Source organism: Symsagittifera roscoffensis, chromosome 1 (genome assembly GCF_963678635.1).
Source record: "Symsagittifera roscoffensis chromosome 1, txSymRosc1.1, whole genome shotgun sequence".
Classification (NCBI taxonomy): domain Eukaryota; kingdom Metazoa; phylum Xenacoelomorpha; order Acoela; family Convolutidae; genus Symsagittifera; species Symsagittifera roscoffensis.
In genome coordinates this window covers 22,458,622-22,481,385 of record NC_087062.1, presented here as the reverse complement: position 1 = coordinate 22,481,385, position 22,764 = coordinate 22,458,622, and the positions used below count along the sequence as shown (strand labels likewise).

General features: G+C 35.7%; 1 protein-coding gene across 2 annotated transcripts; it reads right to left on the bottom strand.

Moving 5' to 3' along the window:
- Positions 1 to 1,917: 1,917 nt before the first annotated feature.
- On the bottom strand, positions 1,918 to 18,869 carry LOC134841462 (myosin light chain kinase, smooth muscle-like). Of its 2 annotated transcripts, XM_063857473.1 has the most exons (19): positions 17,429 to 18,869; positions 13,054 to 13,187; positions 12,578 to 12,740; positions 12,070 to 12,246; positions 11,113 to 11,226; positions 10,612 to 10,794; positions 10,155 to 10,268; positions 9,301 to 9,447; positions 8,839 to 8,988; positions 8,428 to 8,585; positions 8,073 to 8,223; positions 7,731 to 7,745; positions 6,974 to 7,137; positions 6,521 to 6,653; positions 5,800 to 5,971; positions 5,515 to 5,618; positions 3,471 to 3,589; positions 2,749 to 2,889; positions 1,918 to 2,424 (listed from the first exon to the last, which is right to left on the bottom strand). In XM_063857473.1, exons 1-19 carry the CDS (start codon positions 17,496 to 17,498, stop codon positions 2,296 to 2,298), a joined length of 2,538 nt encoding a protein of 845 aa, XP_063713543.1. In that variant the 5' UTR covers positions 17,499 to 18,869; the 3' UTR covers positions 1,918 to 2,295. The 2 variants fall into 2 exon arrangements, with proteins under 2 accessions (XP_063713543.1, XP_063713551.1); XM_063857481.1 differs by lacking the exon at positions 7,731 to 7,745 and having other exon boundaries at positions 17,429 to 18,867.
- Between the last annotated feature and the right edge of the window lie 3,895 nt (positions 18,870 to 22,764).

Sequence of the window (22,764 nt, the reverse complement as noted above, 5' to 3'; positions counted from 1 at the left end):
CATTTTGTAACATGTTAGAGCTCTTTACTTAAGCTTTGAAGTTTCTTAATTTTCTTAAAGTCTAGCATTGTAACACTGCAATAAGATGTTTATGTCTAAATTTTCAAAAATTAGCCTTTATTTTCTTTCATACTGAGATTGCTTTCAGTATTACTTTCCAGATGCTGCGAGAAACATGTACTAGCTAAATAAGGAATAACCTGTTTTAAATTCATACCAATCAGATATGACAAACAAAAATGCCATCAAATTTTGAGAGTTTTCATGGAAAAGAAAAAAACAAAATATTGAAAAAAACTTTTGTTTGTTTGTGAAATCTTTGCGCACATTTCACATGTATTTATCTTCACTCAAATTGGTAGTCCATGTTATTTTAAAGAGCTGTGTTTTTTCTCTTTCGATTATTTTTTTCTCTTGTAATGACAGTTGAACTTGTCATTTTGCGAGTGGACAAATTGAAAAACGAAAGATTTTTTTTGGATTTTTTTGGCTTCGATGCAAACTACTAGGATCAAACAAGACTAATGAGTTTATCAGGGCAAAACCGTGAACGAATCGATTGTCTTTTTTAATGGTATCGATATCTTCAGGGAGTCGATCTCTTCAATGGTGTATTAAAATGTTCTAGTAAATTTTTTAAATTTGATTGCCAAACTTGATTGCAGTAAAAAAAAATAAACGGAAGTAATCCGTATTTCTTCTAAAAACTGGAACAAAACTTCATTACAAAGCGCAATTTCAACCTTGATACTAGGCGTGGCCTGAGAATTTCTCAAAGGGGGTCGAATTTTCAAAAAAAAAATTGAAAATGTTGACCTTTTTTTAATTGACCAAACTGATTTTCTAAGTTCTCTCAAATCACTACAAAGACCCTATATTTACCAAATTTTCTGCGCGGTAGGTATTTTTTCATCATAACGCAGTTCAAAAAAGAAGTTTTTATGCCTTTTTTGAAAAATTTCGACCAAAAAATCGCCCCTCAAAATTCGTATAGGCCAGTCAGCTAAAAATGGATATTTCAAATTAGTACAGAGGGGGGACCCGGCAGGGGGTCGAGTCCCTGAGTGGAAAGAGTAAAGCGTCCGCCCCCTCCCCCCTAAATCCGCTAATACTTGATACTTTTCGCAAGTTTATCCATCCCAGCTTCTTGATAATAAATGAAAAGAAACCTTATTATCATACTTTAGCCAAGGCTTAGATGTTTTCGAAATTAACAGTGTAAAATTTTTAACAAGTTTTTGGTTTTTTTTCTGCCCATTTTCTTTTAAATTAAATTGGACTAAGATGTTTTTGGGGAGAGGATGTTGAAATGGTTCTAAGTTGTAATTTTGAGCTAATCAGGTTCACGCAGCGCGGAGCAAAATAATTTTAAAGGAATTATCGGGGCGTACAGACAATTCGGCCAAAGACAATCCAGCCAATTTGAAATTCAGACACTTCAGCCGAAAATATACAGACAATTCAGCCTGAAACAATTCAGCCAGTTTTACAAAACACTAGATTCGAAAGAAAAATTCAGAATTGGAGCAATTTATCGGTTTAAGGTCGCCGGCTCTAAATTTCGTATAGAGTCCGACCCTCTGTAAGCAAGCTCGCAACACGTTGGTGCGACTGCCGCGGTCACTATTATTGGCTGAATTGTCTCTGGCTGAATTGTCTGCATACTTTTGGCTGAACTGTCTGAATTTCAAATTGGCTGAATTGTCTTTGGCTGAATTGTCTGGATGCGAATTATCGGAGCTGAGGATTTAACCTGCTTGGTCGGGATATTTAGAGAGAAAGAGTTAATTTGGTCCACTCTTGCTGCAAAAAATCCACGGTTTTTGGAACGTCTTGTAATTTTTGTCTAAAATATCAGCTCACTTGAGGCTTTTCAAGAACTTAGCAAAGTTGCTGTCTCAGTTCTACAAAAATTCGTGAAAGCAGTACATAGGTTTTGTTTTAAGCAAAGTTAGTTGACAATCATATTTCACTACAAAATGGATTTAAGGCGTACAAAACATTCCAAATTTAATAGATACATTAAGGAAATCAATAGTTTCTTTCATTTCAATAATTTCTGGTTTTTTTTGGCATTCAAAAAATAATCGTTTGATCAAATTAAACAGATTTAAGTCTAGCTATTGCTTCAAAAATGATCATAGAGAAAGTTTGAGAAAATTCAATCAAAGAAAAAAATCCAAGACATTTTTTCTTTAGATTGATCATTTGATAGTGTTTAAAGATCAAAAATTTAATCTGATGACTTTAAAAGGTCAATTCTTCAATGAGAGAAGGTCGGCATGGAGCTTCTCATTAGAAGAAGTCAGCAAAGTTCCAGGCGGACACTTCGTATGGTTTGAACCACACTCCCAGTTCCTTCTTGCCGGCATCTGTGCTGCCACTGCAGTGGATGATAGATGAGAACACCGCATCACCGCCAGTCTAAAACAGAACAAAAAATAAATATTTTTGGCTTTTTGGATCCCTCTTCGTTTTTTTCAAACGCCTCATTTTTTGATGGTACATTGACTGTTTTGAAGTAAAATAAATGATAAAATCAATGTGTTTGGCATTGAAATGAAATAAGATCAATTAATTTTGTGCTAAGCTGAAAAAATAGCTCAACATTATGAGTGTAAAATTTGAACATTTCAATTCATTGAAGTTGTTAAAAAAATTGAAATCACGTGGCAAAATTTCAGGTTAAGCCCAAATGGCAACTGTTGGCTTCTTCAAGTGCCAAATACACTAAAGTAGAAAGCTTACTTCGCACTTGGCCCTGGCACCTGCACAGACCCCACTGCCCTCCCAGACAGACACGAACATGGGTCCATCTGGCATGTTGACCAGCTTGCCCATCAGGTCAGGATTATTAGCCAGCTGGTTCTGCAGCAGGTCCAGACGCGCCTGCAAATACACAAACTACAATCTTCAGAGCTCGATTTATTATTAGCTTTTAATAAACTGAGAGTTGGACAACTATGGTTCGAAGCTACAATAATTTAGCCTCAGAGCGGCATTATTTCAAAACCAAAACTCAATGTTACTAACAAAGCATGACTCTAAGTTTTCTGGAATTGGGCGCGGTGGGGGGGGTCTTTCAAATTGACGTTGCTAACCTTTTTTTAGGTCAATCAAAGTATTTTTTCGAAACAGAAGAAACTATTTTGCCAAAAACTAGCCAAAACTACCTATTAGGAACTCGCCCATTCCTCGCCAATCTCCTTTGCTACTAGTTATTAGTTAAAAACAATTTTCAAATAAGGATTCACCAATACACATTGACAACTTTCAACAATACCATTAAGCGTTTCCCCATGCCTGAACTCTTTAGGCAACATTTGGCCTACAGTTGCGTGAAAGTTTTCTTACTATTTAGTGCACTCTTTGCAAACAAACTACCGCAGGTACATGACGGTTAATCTTATAACCTATCGGACAAAATGTGTGACCCCTAAACATAACTGCAAACAAACTGAATGTGCTACCTTGACAATCTTGGCTCCGGCCAGTTTGTACCCGGAGGCTGAGAGTGTCTTCACTATCTCTTTTATTGCCACGTTGTCAAGTTTGATCAGAATCACTGCTCTCTCCGCCGCCCCTCCCTCTGGAAATAGACAAAACCAGGAGTGATTTTCTAAAGCAGTTACGTATGTATTTCGAGATATTCCGAAGCCGGTTTTTATGAAAGCCGATGATTAATGACCTAAATAAGCATATAATATGTAATCAACTAATATATATTGAAAGAATCAAGGTACGTTTTTTATCTGATTCCTAAATTAGATAATGCGTTCTGGGCCTAATCAGAAAATTGGGCTTCGGTTTGTTGACATTTAGGCCTAGCTTCTATTGGCAAGCTCATTATTAGTTGTTTACTGCTTTTGATAAACTAAAGCCTGGTAGGCTTGATTTTGGCTGGGCTTGAATTTGGCTTCAAAAAATTTCTCTGATTCTTTCATCATGTAGTTTTTGAGTGACAGAAAAAGACTTTTTGTGACTCTGTTTTACCAGAAGGTATTTGGTTGCTGAAAGGACGAAGCTCGGTGGGAGGAGCTCAAATAGCAATGGTGGATCACTTCAGTTCGAAAGTAAAGCTTTGACCTTAAAATGGGTTTCAAACTGCAGGCGAATCATTACTGAATTCTTAAATCAGTCCTATTTGTGTTTATTTTATTTCGGAGGCTGGGTCAAAGAAAAAAGGAAGCCAACTTGATGTCATTAAACTATGCTAGTGTCACAGAAGTTCCTTATGGAGTTAATAAAAAAAATTCAATCTAATTATTTTGAGAAACTTGCATTCAAAAAAGGTTGGGTCAAAAAGTTTTCCTCCTATTTGCACAATCATGGGAAGTAGAAAGGAATGAGAAACTGGGACTTTTGCTTTTTTTTAAAAGCAAATAAGTACTACGAATAAATGTCCGATGTGGTCGAGCGATATATTATATTGAAATCGTCTCAGTCTCATTCGAAAGACACTTGATGCTCAAAAAAAATCCAGATGCCGGGAACAACCAGTCTCAAATCAGATTTAGCTATGATAAAATTTTGAATTTTTTTATAGCGAGTAAAAAAATAAACATTTTTAATATGGTCGGAACTTTCTGTGCTACTTGCACAGCAACCAGCTATCTTTGTTATAAAAGGAAACAAACTGTTTGCATTCAAGTTGAGAAGTTGAGCATTATAATTTCGTTTTGTGTAGATAATTTTTTTCATATTTTAAAAATTTTATACCGGGGAAGCGTTAATCAAGAATTCAAAACTAATTGTTCATACTGAAAACTGATGTTTATAAATTGATTTATAAACAAAATTGGACTAATAAGCAATCTTTTATACCGATCTTTCAAGCATCGATCAAAACAAGACAGGAAAAGCCCTTATCAAAAATATCATTCGGCTTCAGCCGACATGTATTTGTGAAACTCTGATTTTGCGCATATTTTTGGATGAGATACAAACTTGGAAACGCCCATTTTTTCTCAAAAATTACTGTTGCAGAACCTTCAAAAGTCAGTTATTTTCGTTATTTTCATGACTTAAGTTAAATTTCATTGGTCTTTCTGATTTTCGACGCCAAGATTTGCAGACTAGAAGACTTCATTTCAAAATATCATGATGCAGACCAAAAAAATTCATTGTTACTGAAAAAACAGCTCAGAAATAATAAATATTGTTGTTGCGTTTCTCTAGTTGGTATGAATCAGAAAACAAGTTCCGTGAAACAATCCATACGGAATCCCACTTCCGCTACGCTATGGCAGTGTGGTTGATGGACATTGCTGCATCATTTTATTTTAATAAAAATAAGCGATTAAGTCAAATTTTCCTGCGTTGAATTGTGGCTTTTTGAAATGCTGCTAACCCTCACTTGCGATGAAGACTTGTTAACTCGCAAAAACTTTTTGTGCTATTTGAACAAAAAACTTTGGTATCGTTAGTGTATAAGCTTTGGAAACAAAACAAACAGCGAATCTGCAAAAAAAATAAACAATTTGCGAAACGATCATTAACTCTGCGATATCCCACCTGAGAACGAGAGTGAGATGGTTGATCTCACAGTGCCTCCCTCGCCTGCTGCTTCGATTGTGTAGTCCCCTGCACTCGCCTCATTCAGTGCAGAAATCCTCAATCTGTTGAGAAAAAAAACTTTCAACTTTCTTTGTATCAAATGCAGTTCAAGTATCAAACAGTCGATGCAATGTTAGCGAAGCAATGCGAAAATTACATTTAATGTTTTCCTGTTAGACTACCTTTTGTTCTTTTTAAGGATATGGACCATGTTTCGATAAAGTTATATAAACTGTACACTACCTGTAGACGTCTATTTCCTGACTGAGTTCAATGCCCTCTGCCGTCTGTAATTCCTCCCCGTTCCTAAGCCACCTCACTTTGATGTTCTCTCCTCCAGTGACCTTGAACCCGAGCAGGAATGGCTTCCCCTTCTCCAGAACAGGTCGATCTACCATTTCTACTTTGGGCTTCTCTGCAACAAACAGAAAAAGTAGGATTTGTGTTCCTTTCTACATAGCATCTTCTCTCTAGCAATTTTGCCTCAATTTTTGAAGATTGCATGAAAAATGCTCGTGCCGATGCTCTTTTTTTAAAATTAGTAAGAATAATTGAGAAGAAAAAAACCCCTTATGAGTTGACCTCATAAAGCATGTTTTCTTCTCATTTCTTTTAATTATTTGAAAAAAGAGCACAATTTTTAAGGGTTTTTTTTCGTTATTTCACGAGTAATACTTTTGCAGATCGGCCCGATTTGTTTTCCTAAAGTGCAATTTTCATACAGATGCTCTCTTAAAAAACGTTTAGTTTTTCTTTAAAGTGGCAAAAAATTTGTAACTGGTCTTTTTTTAGTCTCCGTCATTTTCTTACAGAAAAAATATTTTCGTGAAAACGACGGCAAGTTTCCCCAAAATTTCTTTGTAAAAAATGACATCAAAAATGGCAGCATGCTTATTTTCGTTAATTCAAACAAAAATTACCTTCAATCCTGAGCTAATTAAAATTGCAATTGATGACTGCTGACCTTTTAGCACTAAGGTGCACGTCTGTTTGGCCATGCCCAGGGTGCTAGTGGCCATACATGAGTAGTCTCCGTGGTGGGTGCTGCTCACATTGCTAATAGTCAACACCTGGTTGTTGTTTTCATCCACCGTCAGCTAGAAGAAAAAAACGATGAGTAAAAAACGATGAGTGGTATGTTATTCTGAAACTGAAGGAACCATCAAATACTCGACCCTACAAAATTATACTTTAGGTTTATTTTAGTTCAGATTTACATGACACAATGTTTCTAATTGTGTACATACGGGTAAATTGCCATTAGTTAAAATCTTCACAAATGTAAGTAATTCTTTTATGCATTACTTTTGAGCTGGATTTTTCCAGAGCTGGAGTTGATAATTTTGAGAAACAAGGTTTTTTATCAAATCATTTAGGAGGACAACAGACAATTATCAATAATTATCACGTGACTGACCTGGTAGTCTCCGTCGGATTTCAGCTCCTCGTTGTACTTGAGCCACTTGACCTCTGGCTTCGGCTCCCCACTCACTCTGCATGACAGCACTATGCGGCCATTCATGGGGTCGAAGTCCACCTTGAGGGGGATCTCGAACTGAGGTCTGTTTGTGTTCTCTTGCTCTGAAAAGTTAAAAATAATTTTACAAACGCTTTTAAGAAATCTATAGTTAATGCAAAATTGTTCGCAAATTCTTTGAAGGTCAATATCGATACTGAACCAAATTCATCAAGCTAAAAATGTTCACTCCGACTTCGGATATTGTTTTTCATTCACTTCAGCACTTAAAAACGGTGTTAAAACTTCTATATAACAGAAAAAATACTATTTTTTGACCAATTAGTTTGCTCAAGGTCACCAATACTGCCAACAATTTGGCATTAACTATGAAGAATAATTGCAGCGGTTTTTTACTGAAAGGTAGAAAGAGTTGATAGACACATTTTGAAAAGTTTAGAAAATCCAGAACATCCCTTGTTTTTACCTGAAAATGCAAAATCATCAATTTTTACCATTCGAATTGAAATATCAATATACATGTTCAGAAACCTCATTTGGAAAAGCTTTGGCATATCCTTTCAACAAAGTTGAAAACAATTTCAACCGTTTTAGTAGAAAGATTTCACGAGTAATAAAGAAACTGTTGACGATGTGAGACAATTTTTTGAATCAAGAAGGACAGAAAGAAGCTTTCATAGAGATTGTGGTAACTAACTGATTGAACCATCTTCTAAAAAAGAAAGAAACAAGACTCTAAGAAACTTTATTTATAGTTTATCTTGACGTGATGAAACAAGCGCTGCTAAATATTGGTGAACAGCTGACAATGAATATTTTGCAATGGTCGATCACTTACTTTTCGGACACAAGATTAAGCATCCGGTGAGTTTAGGGGAAGGGAGGCTTTTTTTGAATGAATATATTTCAATTACGAACTCTAGCAAAAGTCCGATCATGTCAAAAAGAGTTTTATATTGTATCTTTTGTATTTTGTAAACCGAGGAAGATTTGCCTGCTTATGTGTCTCTTAGCGGTGAATCAAGAAATCTATACTAACTGGTCTGTTTGATGGAGATGTTGATTGACCTCTTGGATGTTCCGGCAGGACTGACCGCAGTCGCACTGTACTCACCCTCTTTCGCCTCAGTGAAGTTCAGAATATGCACAATCTTCATATCCGGGTCATCTGGCGAGTCCTTGAACTCAACCTAAAATCGGAAGTAAAAGAATCCAGTGTTGATAATGAAATTTTCCGCCATCTTTTTTATGCGGGATCATTCATTTGTAACTAGGCTTTTTTCGGTATTGGTTCAAGGATGATTGTTGAAGTAGGTACGCCAACTTTCTTGAAAGGTTCAGTTTAAGCAGATCAATTAACTAGTACACTACACTTGTTCAAATACTGCTCTTACCTCTGGACCAGCCACCAGTGTTTTGCCATCAGGTCCAGACCAGGTAAGGTCGGGCTTGGGGTATCCGCTAATCTTGCACTTGAGGATGAGGAGCTTCTTAGCTGGATCATATATGGTCGACAAGGGGATGTCAAACGTCGGTTTCTGCTGAGGTGGTTCTGAAAAATCAGTTTGGACGGTCACTTCCGGTTGCTTGAAAGAGACTCCATTGATCAAACAGTCTTTAAAGTATGTCAATCTCGACTAAAAGTCATAGACGATTTTTTAAGAAAATCAAAAATTTTTGCAACTGAAATCTTCTATCGAAAAACATGGTTTTGTTTTTTAATTCCCTAGCGATTAGGTATATACTCCAAGTATGATACTACTGTAATATTACTTTTCATAGGAGATACGAGCAAAATTTCTCACCTTGGATGTCGACCTTGGCGCCAGTTACGTCAGATCCGATTCGACTGACGACCTTCAACTCATACTGTCCTGCATTCACATCGTCCATGCTCTTCACAATCAACTCTGCCTCCCCAGTCTCGAAGTCAAAGAACGTCTCGCCATCTTTGCCTGCAGAATTAATCAAGCCTTTCAGAGTCAAGTCAACTAGGCAGAAAAGCTTCAGGGGGCATCGGGTATCACATCAACAAACTTTTTGCCCCTTCAAACATCTGGTTTTGATCATTGGTCTGGCTCGACTTAATCATATGCAGAATATATTCAATTTATCGCAAGTGCCTCGTATGTAAACATAACAAAAATCTAATTTTTAGGATACATTTTTTTTCAAAGAGCTGAAGCCTCATAGAAAAGCTTTGATCCTCGCTTGTTTCCATTAAGGGATGAGCTAGTGCTCAATAAAACGAAAACGGAAGTATATACCTCCAACATCCAGGGGTTTTCCGTTCTTGGTCCAGATGAGGTCTGGCTGTGGCTCTCCGGACACTTTAGCAACCAGTCGCAGTGGTGTTCCCCTTAATGCCTTAGTTGCAGTGAGAGGCTGCTCAATCTTAGGCTTCTTGGGAGGCTCTAGAAAAAATTTGTTTCGTTTATTTTTTGTAAAATGTTGGATGAAAAATTAGACTATTTTAACATCATATTAGTTAGTATTGGTAATGATATAATAAAATATTCGATTTTAGATGGTTTCATAATTCAAGACTTTTTCGCAAATTTTTTTCGAGTTCTTGGCGTCAAGATTTTGCTTTTCAATCAGAAGGTTATGATTCGTATTGTGGTAATGGTAATTACGGGTTAAGTTTGTCGAACCTCCTGACCAAACAAAAAGGAGAACTATTACTCGGAATAAAGAGATTGAACGAACAACAGATCTGCAGTGAAAATCTATAATCATGTAAATTAATTAAAACGACCTTGAATCGCAAAAGAAGTGCTTCGCTGAATCAAATAGTTCACTCTGAAATGTTGGGAAATCAGAGACACGGACTATACTCGGTAGCCTTTCATAGATTCTCTGCGAATCATAGAAACCACAATTACTTTTATTATATTATGTGTTAGGTCGAACAAGAATGTTAATCTGAAAATTAGAGGCACTAAGAACTAAAAAGTGTCCATCTGAGTTATTGGAAACAATAAATGAAACCCAGGGTAGATCTATCCCTTTTGTAAGATGTGGATGGTGACAAAACTCCGAAACGCGGTTCAAATTTTGGAAGATTTACTATTTGCCCTGAAAATTGATGTTATAGTGATGACGTAGCATGAGTACTCACTCTCTGGCTGGCATGCGTAATTGGCGATTTCAGTGCCTGCCTCGCTCTCTGCCACACACTGGTAGTTGCCTATATGCTCAGGCCCAAAATCAGCAATGATCAGCTCATGCTTGCCTGAAAAAAAGTTTCTTTCGTGGTTCTATGCGATGCTGCCTGTCTTCGTAGACAAGATTTTTATTTGTGTAAAGTGTAAAACGTAAAATTTCTCAAAAATAACGCCATCGGCACGAAATAATTGCATTTTGTGTTTTCATTCCAAATAAAAAAAATCTTCTCAAGGTGATCAAACTTGATAGGCATTTAAACATACCTTTTGTATGTTTTTTGAAGAAAAAAAAACAGTTATCCAAAATATTCTACTGGGTAACTGTTTTGTAACAAGAACCAAAAATGCGAGCTCTAATTTACTAAAGCGCTGCTTTAATTTTTATCGAAAGCTCTTCATATGTAGACTGACCAGTGACATCGTCAGAGACAAGTTTGACCCCATTCTCTCCGTCCTTTACCTCTACTCCGTCCTTCATCCACTTGACCTTTGGCTTGGGGTTTCCGGACACTCTGGTGGATAGTCGGAACTCCTTGCCCCAATCTATCTTGTTACCTTTGATGTCGCCGTCAAACGCAGGCTTGATCATTGCCTCTAGAAAACGCAAAAAAATTTAGCACCAGGAAAACAAAATAAAAAAACTATCGAGAAAATTTTGGCGAATTTTTACTTAAATTGTTTGGTTTTTCCCATACTTGCAAATTTTTATTCCTAATTTGCCTCAGAAAAAAGTTTATAATAATACTTATAGATCTCATTTTATAGATCAATAACCAGTTGATTGGTAAACAGGAATTCTTTCCTTTTTTTTTCAATGTTTTGTACTATTAGTTCGATTAGGTTTCGAATAAGGCTTGATCTGGAAGGTGAAAGCAACCCAATAAACATCTGAAATAACTTGACTGTCCTGACCTTTGACCTTGACAGTGCACTTGCACACTTCAGTTCCTGCAGCATTCTTCAGCTCCACTGCATACTCTCCCGAGTGCAAATCACTCACGTCATAGATGACTAGCTCCTTCGTACCTGCGAACAAAAACCAGCTAGAAAAATATCTTCCATATCACAAAAACTAAACTAGCAACGGGCGATGTCAATGCATATATTGAAAAAAGACTCGAGAATAAATCTATGAAAAATCTTCATTTTATATTGGCCCAATTTCTGAGAAATTGACTGAATTTTGTTCTAAATTTACAGGAATGTTGATCTGTAACAGTGGCGCGCGCAAACTTCTTTGACGGATAGAGGGGGGGTTGCTGTACATCAAAACGAGCAACAAGACTGCTCGTATATCATGATGAAGCCTTTTATGTTCCAACTGCACTTTAAAGCCAATTCAAATATTTTTGTTATAAAACTAACAAAATAGTTGAAGAAAAAAGAAAACGTAAACTGCAAAGGGATGCACTTGGTGTCTTGAATACGTATAATACGAACAATTGACTTGCCTCAATTCAATCGAGAACACATTAATTACAAGAACGCAATATATCGCGAATTAATTATCCCAAGTTAGCCAAACTAGCAACTTTCAAACCAACGTAACTTTACAAAAAAATGATCACGGGTAAAATATCTTGCTTAATTTGAGCTCAAGAAAACAATATGTCTCAGATGATATAAAAATTTTGAATAAAAAAACACCACAAGCACAAACATTCTGTTCTTTTTCCGAAAGTCGGAACAATTAAAATACTCGAAGCTTCGCTTAATACGAGCAATCTTGTTTATTCCTTGGGTTCTTTTCAGCTCATAATGGCCTACTGATTCTTTGGAGCAAACTGATGAGTGAATAAAGTCAACAACAGGTTGTTTGAAAAAAAAATCTTTTTCAAACTTCGTGTGCAACTCAATAGCAATAGCCACCTTCAGCTTCGTTGTGGAGAAGGTCCACTCCCCTCCTCTCGCTGATCTCCTTGCCCGCCCTGGTCCATTTGCAGCTGGGGGTGGGGCAGCCCTCGTACTTGACCCTCAACTTCAGATTCTGACCCTTGAACACTTCAGTGTTCTTCATCGGCTCCACCACTATCGGCTTAGATTGCTCTGAAATGTCAAACAATATACACATTGCAAAGTTGATTTGTACAAAATTGACCGGGTCAATTTTCAGTTGTGAAACAAACCCTCAAAATAATTGAATTTGTAAATCACTCCTTTTGTTTTTCTCTATTGACCATTCTCTCATTGGGTCCTTATGATTCGATTAAAACTTATTTGGATGCCGCAGTTCAAACAATGCTGAGTCATATTCTCGAATTACACGCATGAAAACAATCATGGACATAACTGAAGTCGAGAAAGATCTATTAAATTTACCACAGTTGTCGAAAGAAAAATCCGCTGTCCTTTAAAAACAGACTGTATGGCCACTCACTTTTGATGGATACTTTGGCGCTCATGGTCTCTTTGCCCACTTGGTTGGCAGCCTCTACTGTCCACTCACCAGCATGTATGGCCTCTGCTTTTAAGATTTCTAGAATGTGCAACTCCGGATCCTGCTTGTCAGTGTACATCTTCACTGTATCACTCTCCGTCACCTGAAAAGGAAGAAAAACGACGAGCCATGATTGGACTTCGAAGGTCATCAATTAAGAGGAATTAGTTGATCAAAATGCAATTGAGCGTGTTTTAGGATTAGATAATGCGGAGTTTAACAGCCTCACGTAGGCTTCCGAAGGGTTTGAGTTCGCTTAAGAAACTGCAATTAAAAAAAGTGACGCTAAGATAGTCGCGGAAATTGACCTGTTGAAATAGATGAGTTCGAAAGATCGAGCACGAAGTCTATCATTTGCGATTTGAACGTTATATCTGTTGCTTTAAGATGATTTATAGATTACTTCAGTAGGTTACCTTTTGACCTTTGTTCATCCATGTGATGACCGGTTTTGGGTATCCAGTGACTCCACATTTCAACGTGAATTTCTTTCCCTTCTCAGTCGCCACTGAGAGCATCGGAAGTTTGAACGATGGCTTAGTGGGCTTCGCTGAAACGCCGAATTCATTTTAAGTTGCCATGATAATTTAATTTTTATTGAGTGATCAATTCGAAGAAAGTACAGACGGGATAGAAAATCAAACAAACGAATCAATAGTGCGCTTTTACGTATATTTAAAAAAAAAGATTAATGCGGGAAACCTTCATTTTTTCAGTTCGAAACTTCGAAACCCTCAAAGGGATGACAATGAACGGTTTATAAAACTTTAGATTGCAAGTTATTTCATCTCTTCATAAACGAATACCATTTGTTCACTCCATGTGCACAATTATTCTGTGAAATCAATTTGTTTTTATCAAACAGTCCTTTTCTGTGCAGAACAATTTTTGAAACGTCACTTACTGCCTGAAAAGCACGGCAATTCATTATTGCATTAATGAGCTAACAGCCGGTTCGAAGAAAGGTAAACAGATGGCAACCTCTGCAAAACTGCGGTCGACTGAGATTTTGAGCGGATTGTCGATAAACTTTTTTATAAGTCCCGCTTCTCTTAACGAAAATTCGAGAAAACTCATTTACGTAACTTGATGTAATAGAAAACATAAATATATGCCTTGAAATTAATTGATATCTACGACATAAGTGTAATTTTCATGTGTGATATAATTGTGATATCTTTGCGAGTTTCAGTAAAGCCGGGAGATTTTTCACTTTTCAAAATTTGAGCTTAAAAGGTGCTTTTTTTCAGACTTTCGAAACTCTTATTTTTAAAATTGTCATCCTTTTTCCGAAATATTAAACATTTAACAAACGGTTTTTTGCGGTCGATCATTCATGGTTTTATCCTATAACATTGTCATCAATCCGAGCTAAAACTTGGGCCTTTTTTGGTTAAAAATTATTAGAACAAAAGTAGGTTATAAATTCTGTCTTTGACTTGACTTATGTCCTTAAACTGATGAGCTTAATAAAATTTTGCTAAATAACAAACCAGTTGGTCATAAACACTTATAAATTCTTTGACCTCTTTTTTGGTTCGCTTGTTGTTCCAAGAATGGAGCTTTAAAATTTAATTTACTTGCTTAAAGTTAAGTTTTTAGGGCTTATATTTTAAATTTCTTCTAATTAAATTGTTGTAAGCCTGCTCGCTTGCTTTATTCGCTCGAATTAAGACAAAAAATCAAAAGTTTCAACCATTTTTTTTCTTCTAAATACTGAGAAAATTTTTAATTTCGTTCGAATCACGACTGAAAAGGCTTTAATATGATAAATCACTCAACTCAGTCCGATGATTATTTGAGGCAGCTGGTTTTGCGTAAAAAAGAAAAAGACACAACGATAGCCGGTTACTGTGCAAGAAGCACAGAATGTTCCGACAACAGTCTTAAAAAAAACAAAAAAAAATTTCTCAAATTGGTGTCGTTTTTTTCTGCATGTTGTGATACAAAGATCAAAAGGAAAAACTAGAACTTAGGCACATTTCAGAGTCATATTGTAACAGGTCGGTTGTGAAGCAGTTTTAGAAAACGGAAAAAAAAATTGTAATAAAAAACTTGAAAAAATTTTTTCATGTTTTTTGGCAAAAATTTTTTAAATTACAAATCTTTTGAATCCCCAATTGCGCTAAAACTTTCCAAAAAAGACTTTTATTTGAGTAAAACTAAGTTTTCACGGCTTAAATTAAGCTTAAGTATCAAGTATGCTACACGGTCACCTTTTTAGCTTGAATTTAGACCAAAAATCAAAAGTTTCAACCATTTTTTTTCTTCTAAATACTGGGAAAATTTTTAATTTCGTTCGAATCACGACTGAAAAGGCTTTAATATGATAAATCACTCAACTCAGTCCGATGATTATTTGAGGCAGCTGGTTTTGCGTAAAAAAGAAAAAGACACAACGATAGCCGGTTACTGTGCAAGAAGCACAGAATGTTCCGACAACAGTCTTAAAAAAACAAAAAAAATTTCTCAAATTGGTGTCGTTTTTTTCTGCATGTTGTGATACAAAGATCAAAAGGAAAAACTAGAACTTAGGCACATTTCAGAGTCATATTGTAACAGTTCGGTTGTGAAGCAGTTTTAGAAAACGGAAAAAAAAATTGTAATAAAAAATTTGAAAAATTTTTTTCATGTTTTTTGGCAAAAATTTTTTTAATTTCAAATCTTTTGAATCCCAAATCGCGCTAAAACTTTCCAAAAAAGACTTTTATTTGAGTAAAACTAAGTTTTCACGGCTTAAATTAAGCTTAAGTATCAAGTATGCTACACGGTCTTCTTATTAGCTTGAATTTAGACCAAAAATCAAAAGTTTCAACCATTTTTTTTCTTCTAAATAGTGGGAAAATTTTTAATTTCGTTCGAATCACGACTGAAAAGGCTTTAATATGATAAATCACTCAACTCAGTCCGATGATTATTTGAGGCAGCTGGTTTTGCGTAAAAAAGAAAAAGACACAACGATAGCCGGTTACTGTGCAAGAAGCACAGAATGTTCCGACAACAGTCTTAAAAAAACAAAAAAAATTTCTCAAATTGGTGTCGTTTTTTTCTGCATGTTGTGATACAAAGATCAAAAGGAAAAACTAGAACTTAGGCACATTTCAGAGTCATATTGTAACAGGTCGGTTGTGAAGCAGTTTTAGAAAACGGAAAAAAAAATTGTAATAAAAAATTTGAAAAATTTTTTTCATGTTTTTTGGCAAAAATTTTTTAAATTTCAAATCTTTTGAATCCCAAATTGCGCCAAAACTTTCCAAAAAAGACTTTTATTTGAGTAAAACTAAGTTTTCACGGCTTAAATTAAGCTTAAGTATCAAGTATGCTACACGGTCACCTTATTAGCTCGAATTTAGACCAAAAATCAAAAACTTCAAACCGGTTTTTCTTGACACTGTGAAAAAAATTTCAAAAATTTTTAATTTCGTTCGAATCACGACTAAAAGGGCTTTAATTTGATATATCGCTCAACCCAGTCCGATGATTGTTTGTGGCACCTGATTTTGCATGGAAAACAAAAATTAAAAAAAAACTAGAACTCACCCGAATACAAAGTTCTTTCCCATTTTCAATGGTCGGAACAACAAAACAAAGGTGACTGAAATGACTGCAAGTTTAATTCGGTTATGTTTTATCTATAAATAATTCCGTGTGCGCAAATCGAGCCGGTAATAGTTAGTTGGAAATATGTCATCTTTTAGAGTAAATTAAATATGCACCATTTTTTCTAGGTGAGACGATTTTTGTACCGGTGAAAAGGTTGCTCTCAAAATAGTACAAAGGGGGACCCGCGCACCGCCCTCCCGTAAATCCGCTGGTGTTTTGTTTGCTTTCAGATTTAATGATCGAGGACAAAGTCTAGTGGCTTTATACCGTGTTAAGGATAGCTGGTCGCGTTTTTTTTTTATTAAGCTGAGATAAATATATGCCAAAAAATCCGACTCAAAAAAAAAATATAAAAATTGCACTAAATTGAAATAAGTATTTACTCTGTTAATTGTAAATTCGGTGACACTTAGTGAAAAAACCGAAAATATTTAGATCAACTTTCTCGACACTGAGACAGTTTTTTCCATTTCTTAAAAATTTGAACAAAGGCTGAAAAAAGCATAGTTTGTAACTACATTTGACCAGTATGGGCGCATCAGTCTTTAAATTTTCAGCACATTTTAGCTTTTTTTGAGGTAGCCAAAATGTGCTGAAAAACAAAAACAATTTTTGTAGCATATTTGCTATTCACCCCTTGTTGTCGGAACAGAAACTAGCCTTTTCATTTTTAAGGGATTCAAAATGATTTGATGATATACTTTATCTAAGCTAATGAGCGCGAAAACGTCCATAAAAATTTTTGACCGCAACTCAAATCATCCAAGAAGCAATTGTGGCTCTTTCTCATTATGGTTCGCCCTCCCTTCTCAGTAAAATATGAACTATGGACCCATAAAAATAGAAAAACCACTGTTTTGGGGGGGACTAAATGGGAAAAAAAAACATTGGTTTCAACATGATACATCATTTTTACAACTATGATGTTACTATGATATTTATTTGTTTAATCTGATTATTTTTGTAAAAAAAAGAACACCACGAGCCGAGAAACAAACACGCCGGGTATTTATGCACAAAGGAATCGGAAGCTTTTATAAAAAGTGGTTTAACAAGAAGGGCAACATAATTATCAAAGGTATATTTCCGCAAAAGGCCTTACAACTTTTCAAAATGTTTGTCAAAATTTTACTTAAAAATGTAAATTTCTTAAACGTTTGGAATTGTTTTTTTTTGCGACCATCTTACCTCCCGTGCCGGTGGAAACCTTCTTCAGTTTGGCCCTGAAGTCGAACACTTGAGCTGGTTGTTGTGCCATTTTTGCAGAAGTAGAAAAACTAGACGCACTTTTCTCTTATAACTCTCAATTTAGAACTAAGGATAGGAATAAATGGAGTAAACGGAAAGCAGAAAAAGAAAGAAATTCTAACAGTGAACCAGACACGAAGATTAAACCTTCTGGTGCATAAGGGGGTTAACGACTACTGAGAACCATAAACAAAAACCAAACCCACGCGCGAACTTTGAAGAATTCCCAATACAAAATCTCGCCAGAAGCAAATTATAACAGCAACTTTTGCTTGGGTTTCCTTTCGTGGTGTAGCTTTTTACCTTAAAAGTCTTCGCAATTCTGTGATACAAATCACGCTAAGGCAGAAGAATAATTTTTATCTCTGTTTGCACGCCAAGAAGGTTGGTATGAAAGGGGTTTAGCATAACAAATTTCGGGTACCCCAAAACCTACCCTTTTGCAGAACTTATGAGATTTCTCCTGGATTTTATGCGGTGATAAATTTCTGCAGCGGTGGAGCTAAACGTTTAGATAGGATTCAATAATGTGGTTTGAATGCTTGAAGTTAAACCGCAGAGGGTTTCGTTTTGTAACTCTCTAATAGTTTCAGTTTTCTTGACAAATATGTAATTGCTTTCAAACCGGGTCCCTATTTTATCGGGAGTGCTTCGGTCGTTTGAAAATAACTTGTAGGAAACGATTGCGAAATATTGAGGGGTTATACAACACTTATCCCTGGAATAGTTAAAGCAGATAGAGTTATAACTAAATAGGCCATAATATAAATTCCTGTGTTTGGGGATTGTGATTGTCCAAGGTGAAAGGTTATTGGTAAATACTTTGGTTTAAGTTTTGTTCCAAAGGGGTTCACAAAAATGATAATTTTGATTTCTTCGTTCCGTTCAGTCAACGAATGAAGAAAGGGTTCCTAGCTATATTGTGCTCCAATACCCCAGATTTTGCTATAAAATTGAAGTTCAGAAGAATAATTCAAAACCTGATAAAAAGAACCGAAGCGCTACTGAAAGTGTAAGTTGAATATGCTAACTACAACCAGGTTTTTCATAAAAGAACTGAAGCCTTCGTTTTATTACGCATGTTAACATCCAAGCTCGGTGATTTGAAATGTGTTTTCGGGGTTGAAAGTCTTGCTTTTGCCAATATTTTGATATTCAGCAATTCATATTCTGCAGGTTGGCTCAAAAACGAAAAAAACAAGGTCTCATTGTTAAATAACTGTCAAATTAAGTATGGTTAATGTTTAATTAAACAGAAAATTTGAATTTTCTTCTGAAAAAAAATTATAAGCAAAGAGTTAATTTGATTAAGTTAAGTCAATGTTTTGAGTGATTAACACAAAACGCACAGAGTGGTAAGCAAAAACGATTGAAAAACAAATATCGAGTATTTGCTTCAACCAACCGATGCAAAAAATCATTAAAATGAAAAGAGAGTTCAATCAAACAATCAATGCTCAGCTAATTCATTACATTGTTTCTAATTCTGAGTCCGTGAGCTCGAGTGATCTAAAATGTGTTAAGAATAAATCGGTCGGTTTAATTACTGACCATGCTTTACGATCTAATCTTGTTTGATGTGTTTGTTGATATGATTTTTGAAAATAGCAGCGATGATATAAAGGTAAAATAACTAATAATTTTTCGCAGTAAAATCTGGAGTTCCTAGCTGAGGTCCAATTTTGGCCGAAGAAAAATAAAAATTATAGTACCGAACAAATAACAATAAAACTGCGCGTTTCTTTAACTCTTTCCGATGTTTGACCTCGGGCAACTTTTTGGGCACTGTCAAACAGCATTTATTTTGAGCTAACCAGGCCGAAAATTTCTTAGAAAACTTGACGCGGAAAATTTTGGTAAAACCTGCATTTTTGGTTCTCTGGGGGAGTCTGAGAAAGTCAATTTAGTCGATTTTTTACGAATTTGTTAACAACTTTTCGACTTGTTTTTAAAGATCTGCCCATTTGAGTAAATCTTGGATCCGCCTTGACCTGAATAAAATGAAGTTGAAAACGACAAACTCGTAGACTTTTATAAATTGTGAAAATCCATTTGTACAAGAGGTCTTTTGTTAAATTTGTGTCAATTGACTACTTTTAACCTACTCAATTTTAAGCTTAATTAGGAAAAATAGTTTTCAAATAATTATGATAACAGTCTTCAGCATGTTCCATTGGCAGACCGGCGTTTTTAGATCTTTAAACTGATTTCGTTTTGAACGCGATTGACGAGAGGACAGACCTTATTCGTGTTTATAGTTTTAACACAAAATCTTGTACAGCAATATCTTCAATTGGGGTGAGATAATATTCATAACGCTCGGTCATGATTCGAGATGCAACAAACTTTTCACTATAGAAATGCCAGTGTCAAGAAAATTTCAAAAAAAACATATTTCAGATTAATTTAGAACGTTTGAGTGATTTGTTTTGTTTTTTCAGTTTTAATATTCCTTTACTGTAAAAGTTTTTCGAGTTGTATGTATATTCCAGGCAAAAAAATTTTTTCAGGCAAAAACAATGCATTTTTTTCAAATTAACTCTTTTGTATTAGAATTTTTCGTTCTTCAACATTTTAATTGCGTCATAAACGAATCAAATTGATGCTTAATTATTGTTCCGACTTTTGTAACGAAAGAAACGGAATATTTGTGCTCGGGTTGGTTTTTTTCTTCAGACAAACTTCGTCTTTTTAACTAGCAACTTTTGACAGAGTTTTTTTATGCCATTCAAAAATTATTGTTGTCCTTAGCTTAAATTTGAAAAAGTAATCTACCTGTAATCATTTTTTATTAATTTATGGGGGTTTAGAGATTGCAATTTTGGCGCGATATATTTCGCGCTATTAACGCGTAAGCGGCGATTTAATCCGTCTTATAAATCGTTCCAAATTGGTTGAACAAAGCTTATTTTCCATAATTGATTTGTATCTAGGAGAGAAACTTATCAATTTGAATTTAATATGGCGTGTGGGGTGATGATTTTCACAAAAAATCTCAATTAAAAAAAATTTCATTTTCTTATTACAAAGAATATTTTTTCGTTTATTACTGCTCAATAAAAGGCAGTACGAATATTCAGGGCTTTGTCCTGATACAATCAGTCTTGTTATTTTTTTGTTTGAAAAACCAACAGAAGTTTAACGCTAAAATATTTTTCTGAAAAATCTCTCTTCTTACGAAATCAGTAGCGGATTTAAGGTAGGCGATTTTTTTAACAAGATATTTCGGTCAATTTGTTTTCCAAAAAAGCGCTTAAAAAGCCATTTTGGCCTGTTTTTGGCCTAATAATTGCATGCAGTGAGAAAGTTTGTGAAAATAGGGTCTTTGTAAAGGTTTGGAAGAGCTCGGAAATTTTTTTTTCACAAACTAAAAAAACTCGCGAAAATTTTCGACAAAATCCTGCAGCCTTCCTATACAGAAGTGAGATTTCGAGAAAAAGTAGAAACGACTCATCGTCATGAGTAAATTTTGGATCCACTAAATCTTCAAAAGTTGAAATTGAAAACGACAAAACATTCATCATCGTGAAATTTTTTTTCAAGACGCCTCTGGTTGACTTTGTGTCAACCTGATTGCTTTTATTTTAATCAATTTTAGCTTGAGATAAAAAAATAGTTTTTTGTTAGATACTTCACAGTTTTTGGTATGTTCCATTGCAGGACCCACATAGCTAGATTAATAACTTGTTTTCGTTTAGGCGGGAGGACACATCTATTTTGTTTTTGAAGCTTCACACGAAATGATTTTACCGCAAAACCTCCAATTGGGTTGAGATATTGTTCAAACTAAAAGCGTTTAGTCATGACTCGAGCTGCAAAAACGGAATTCACATGTTTTCTCAGTTTCGATATTATGATTCTTTTTTGGGATTGTGGTGTGGCGTAGTTTAACAGTATTGTTATGACGTCATTATTGTATTACTATCTGTGCTAGTTATTCGTGCTAATCTCGCCTATTGGTTATCAAGGTCGCTACCGACCTGCCAATCCTTTCTTTATTTATCATCAAGTGCTCTCACTCACTCTGTCTCAATTTATGAAAGATTTAAGTTGAACCTTAGAATTATGTCATGACATTATTTATATAACTTACCTTATCTATCTATTTACATTCTTATTAATGATTAAACAAGGAGAATTGAGTCTTGTTTAAACAAGTATTCCTCGAGAATTCAAATGGCGCAGCCAGCAGTTTCGATCCCGGGGGATCGGACTGACCTGTTAGGTGTACCCGTATTCTGGCATAAACCAACAGCGGATCCACCCAGTAGCTGGGATTCTTGGATAGGCCAATTCAACCTAGCAATCACCCTAAGAGAAAGGTGCGATCCACGTGAACTATTGAAACCTCCGGGTATGGTACACGATGACCCTGTCCCGAAACCAGAACCTGTGGGGGTGGATGAGGATGCGGTTGCAATTGCGAATCGTATTGCAAGAAACGAGGCAGCTGTACGTAGAGTGACGGAAATCAATGAGGAACGCCGGGCAAAAGGTCCCAAAGTAGCACCAGGAGTATTCTACTATGAAGTTGAGCAACGAATTAAATCTCGATTATTCTTTTCGGTTGGCTCAGAAGGGAGGAAACGGTTCCTCCAAAGTTATCCACATGCAGATCTCAGTGCAATATCATTTCAAGAATTTCACGAATTTTGTGTACTTCTTTTCAAGAAGGAAAAAATTACATTATTGAACGACTGCAAATGTACAACGCCGTACATTCCGATCGAGAATGTTTAGAAGCATTTTATCTGAGATTGACGGGCCAAGCCGCCCTATGTGGTTGGAAAATTGATCAAGAAAAAGAAGTCGTAAGAGATATTTTCATTACCTTTATGAGATATAAAGATATTCAGCGAGAATTGTGTATCCGCCCAGGCACCACCCCAGAAGAGACGCTGAAGTCAGCGTTACTGCAGGAAAAGGGGGCACAAACCGCCACTGATTTGCCAAAACAACTTGGAAGTTCGGCTTCGATGGGCAATTTTTCCCAATCAGGAGTCACTTCGGGTCAAAACACTCGCATAAAACAGGAACCCACCTTCTCTGTCCAAGGGAAGAAACTGTCTGATAGAATCAATCGGGCCCAGAACAATAAAGCAAAGGGGACCAACGAGAAAGCGAAATTAAGTTATTTTTGTGGTAACAAATTTTCAGCAAATCACAAGCAAAGTTGTCCAGCTAGAAATGTGACTTGTAGGAATTGCAGTAAGAAGGGTCACTTTGCAAAGTGCTGTAATTCCAAAAACGTAGCGAATGTGGAAGCTGAGTCAGAT

Bases quoted from the DNA above. Each gene is read 5' to 3' on its own strand.
- LOC134841462 (XM_063857473.1), bottom strand. From the start codon at position 17,498: ATGGCACAACAACCAGCTCAAGTGTTCGACTTCAGGGCCAAACTGAAG. The intron at 8,989-9,300 runs GTATATACTTCC...TTAATTCTGCAG, and splicing joins AAAACCCCTGGATGTTGGAG to GCAAAGATGGCGAGACGTTC. The intron at 2,890-3,470 runs GTAGCACATTCA...GTGTATTTGCAG, and splicing joins CCGGAGCCAAGATTGTCAAG to GCGCGTCTGGACCTGCTGCA.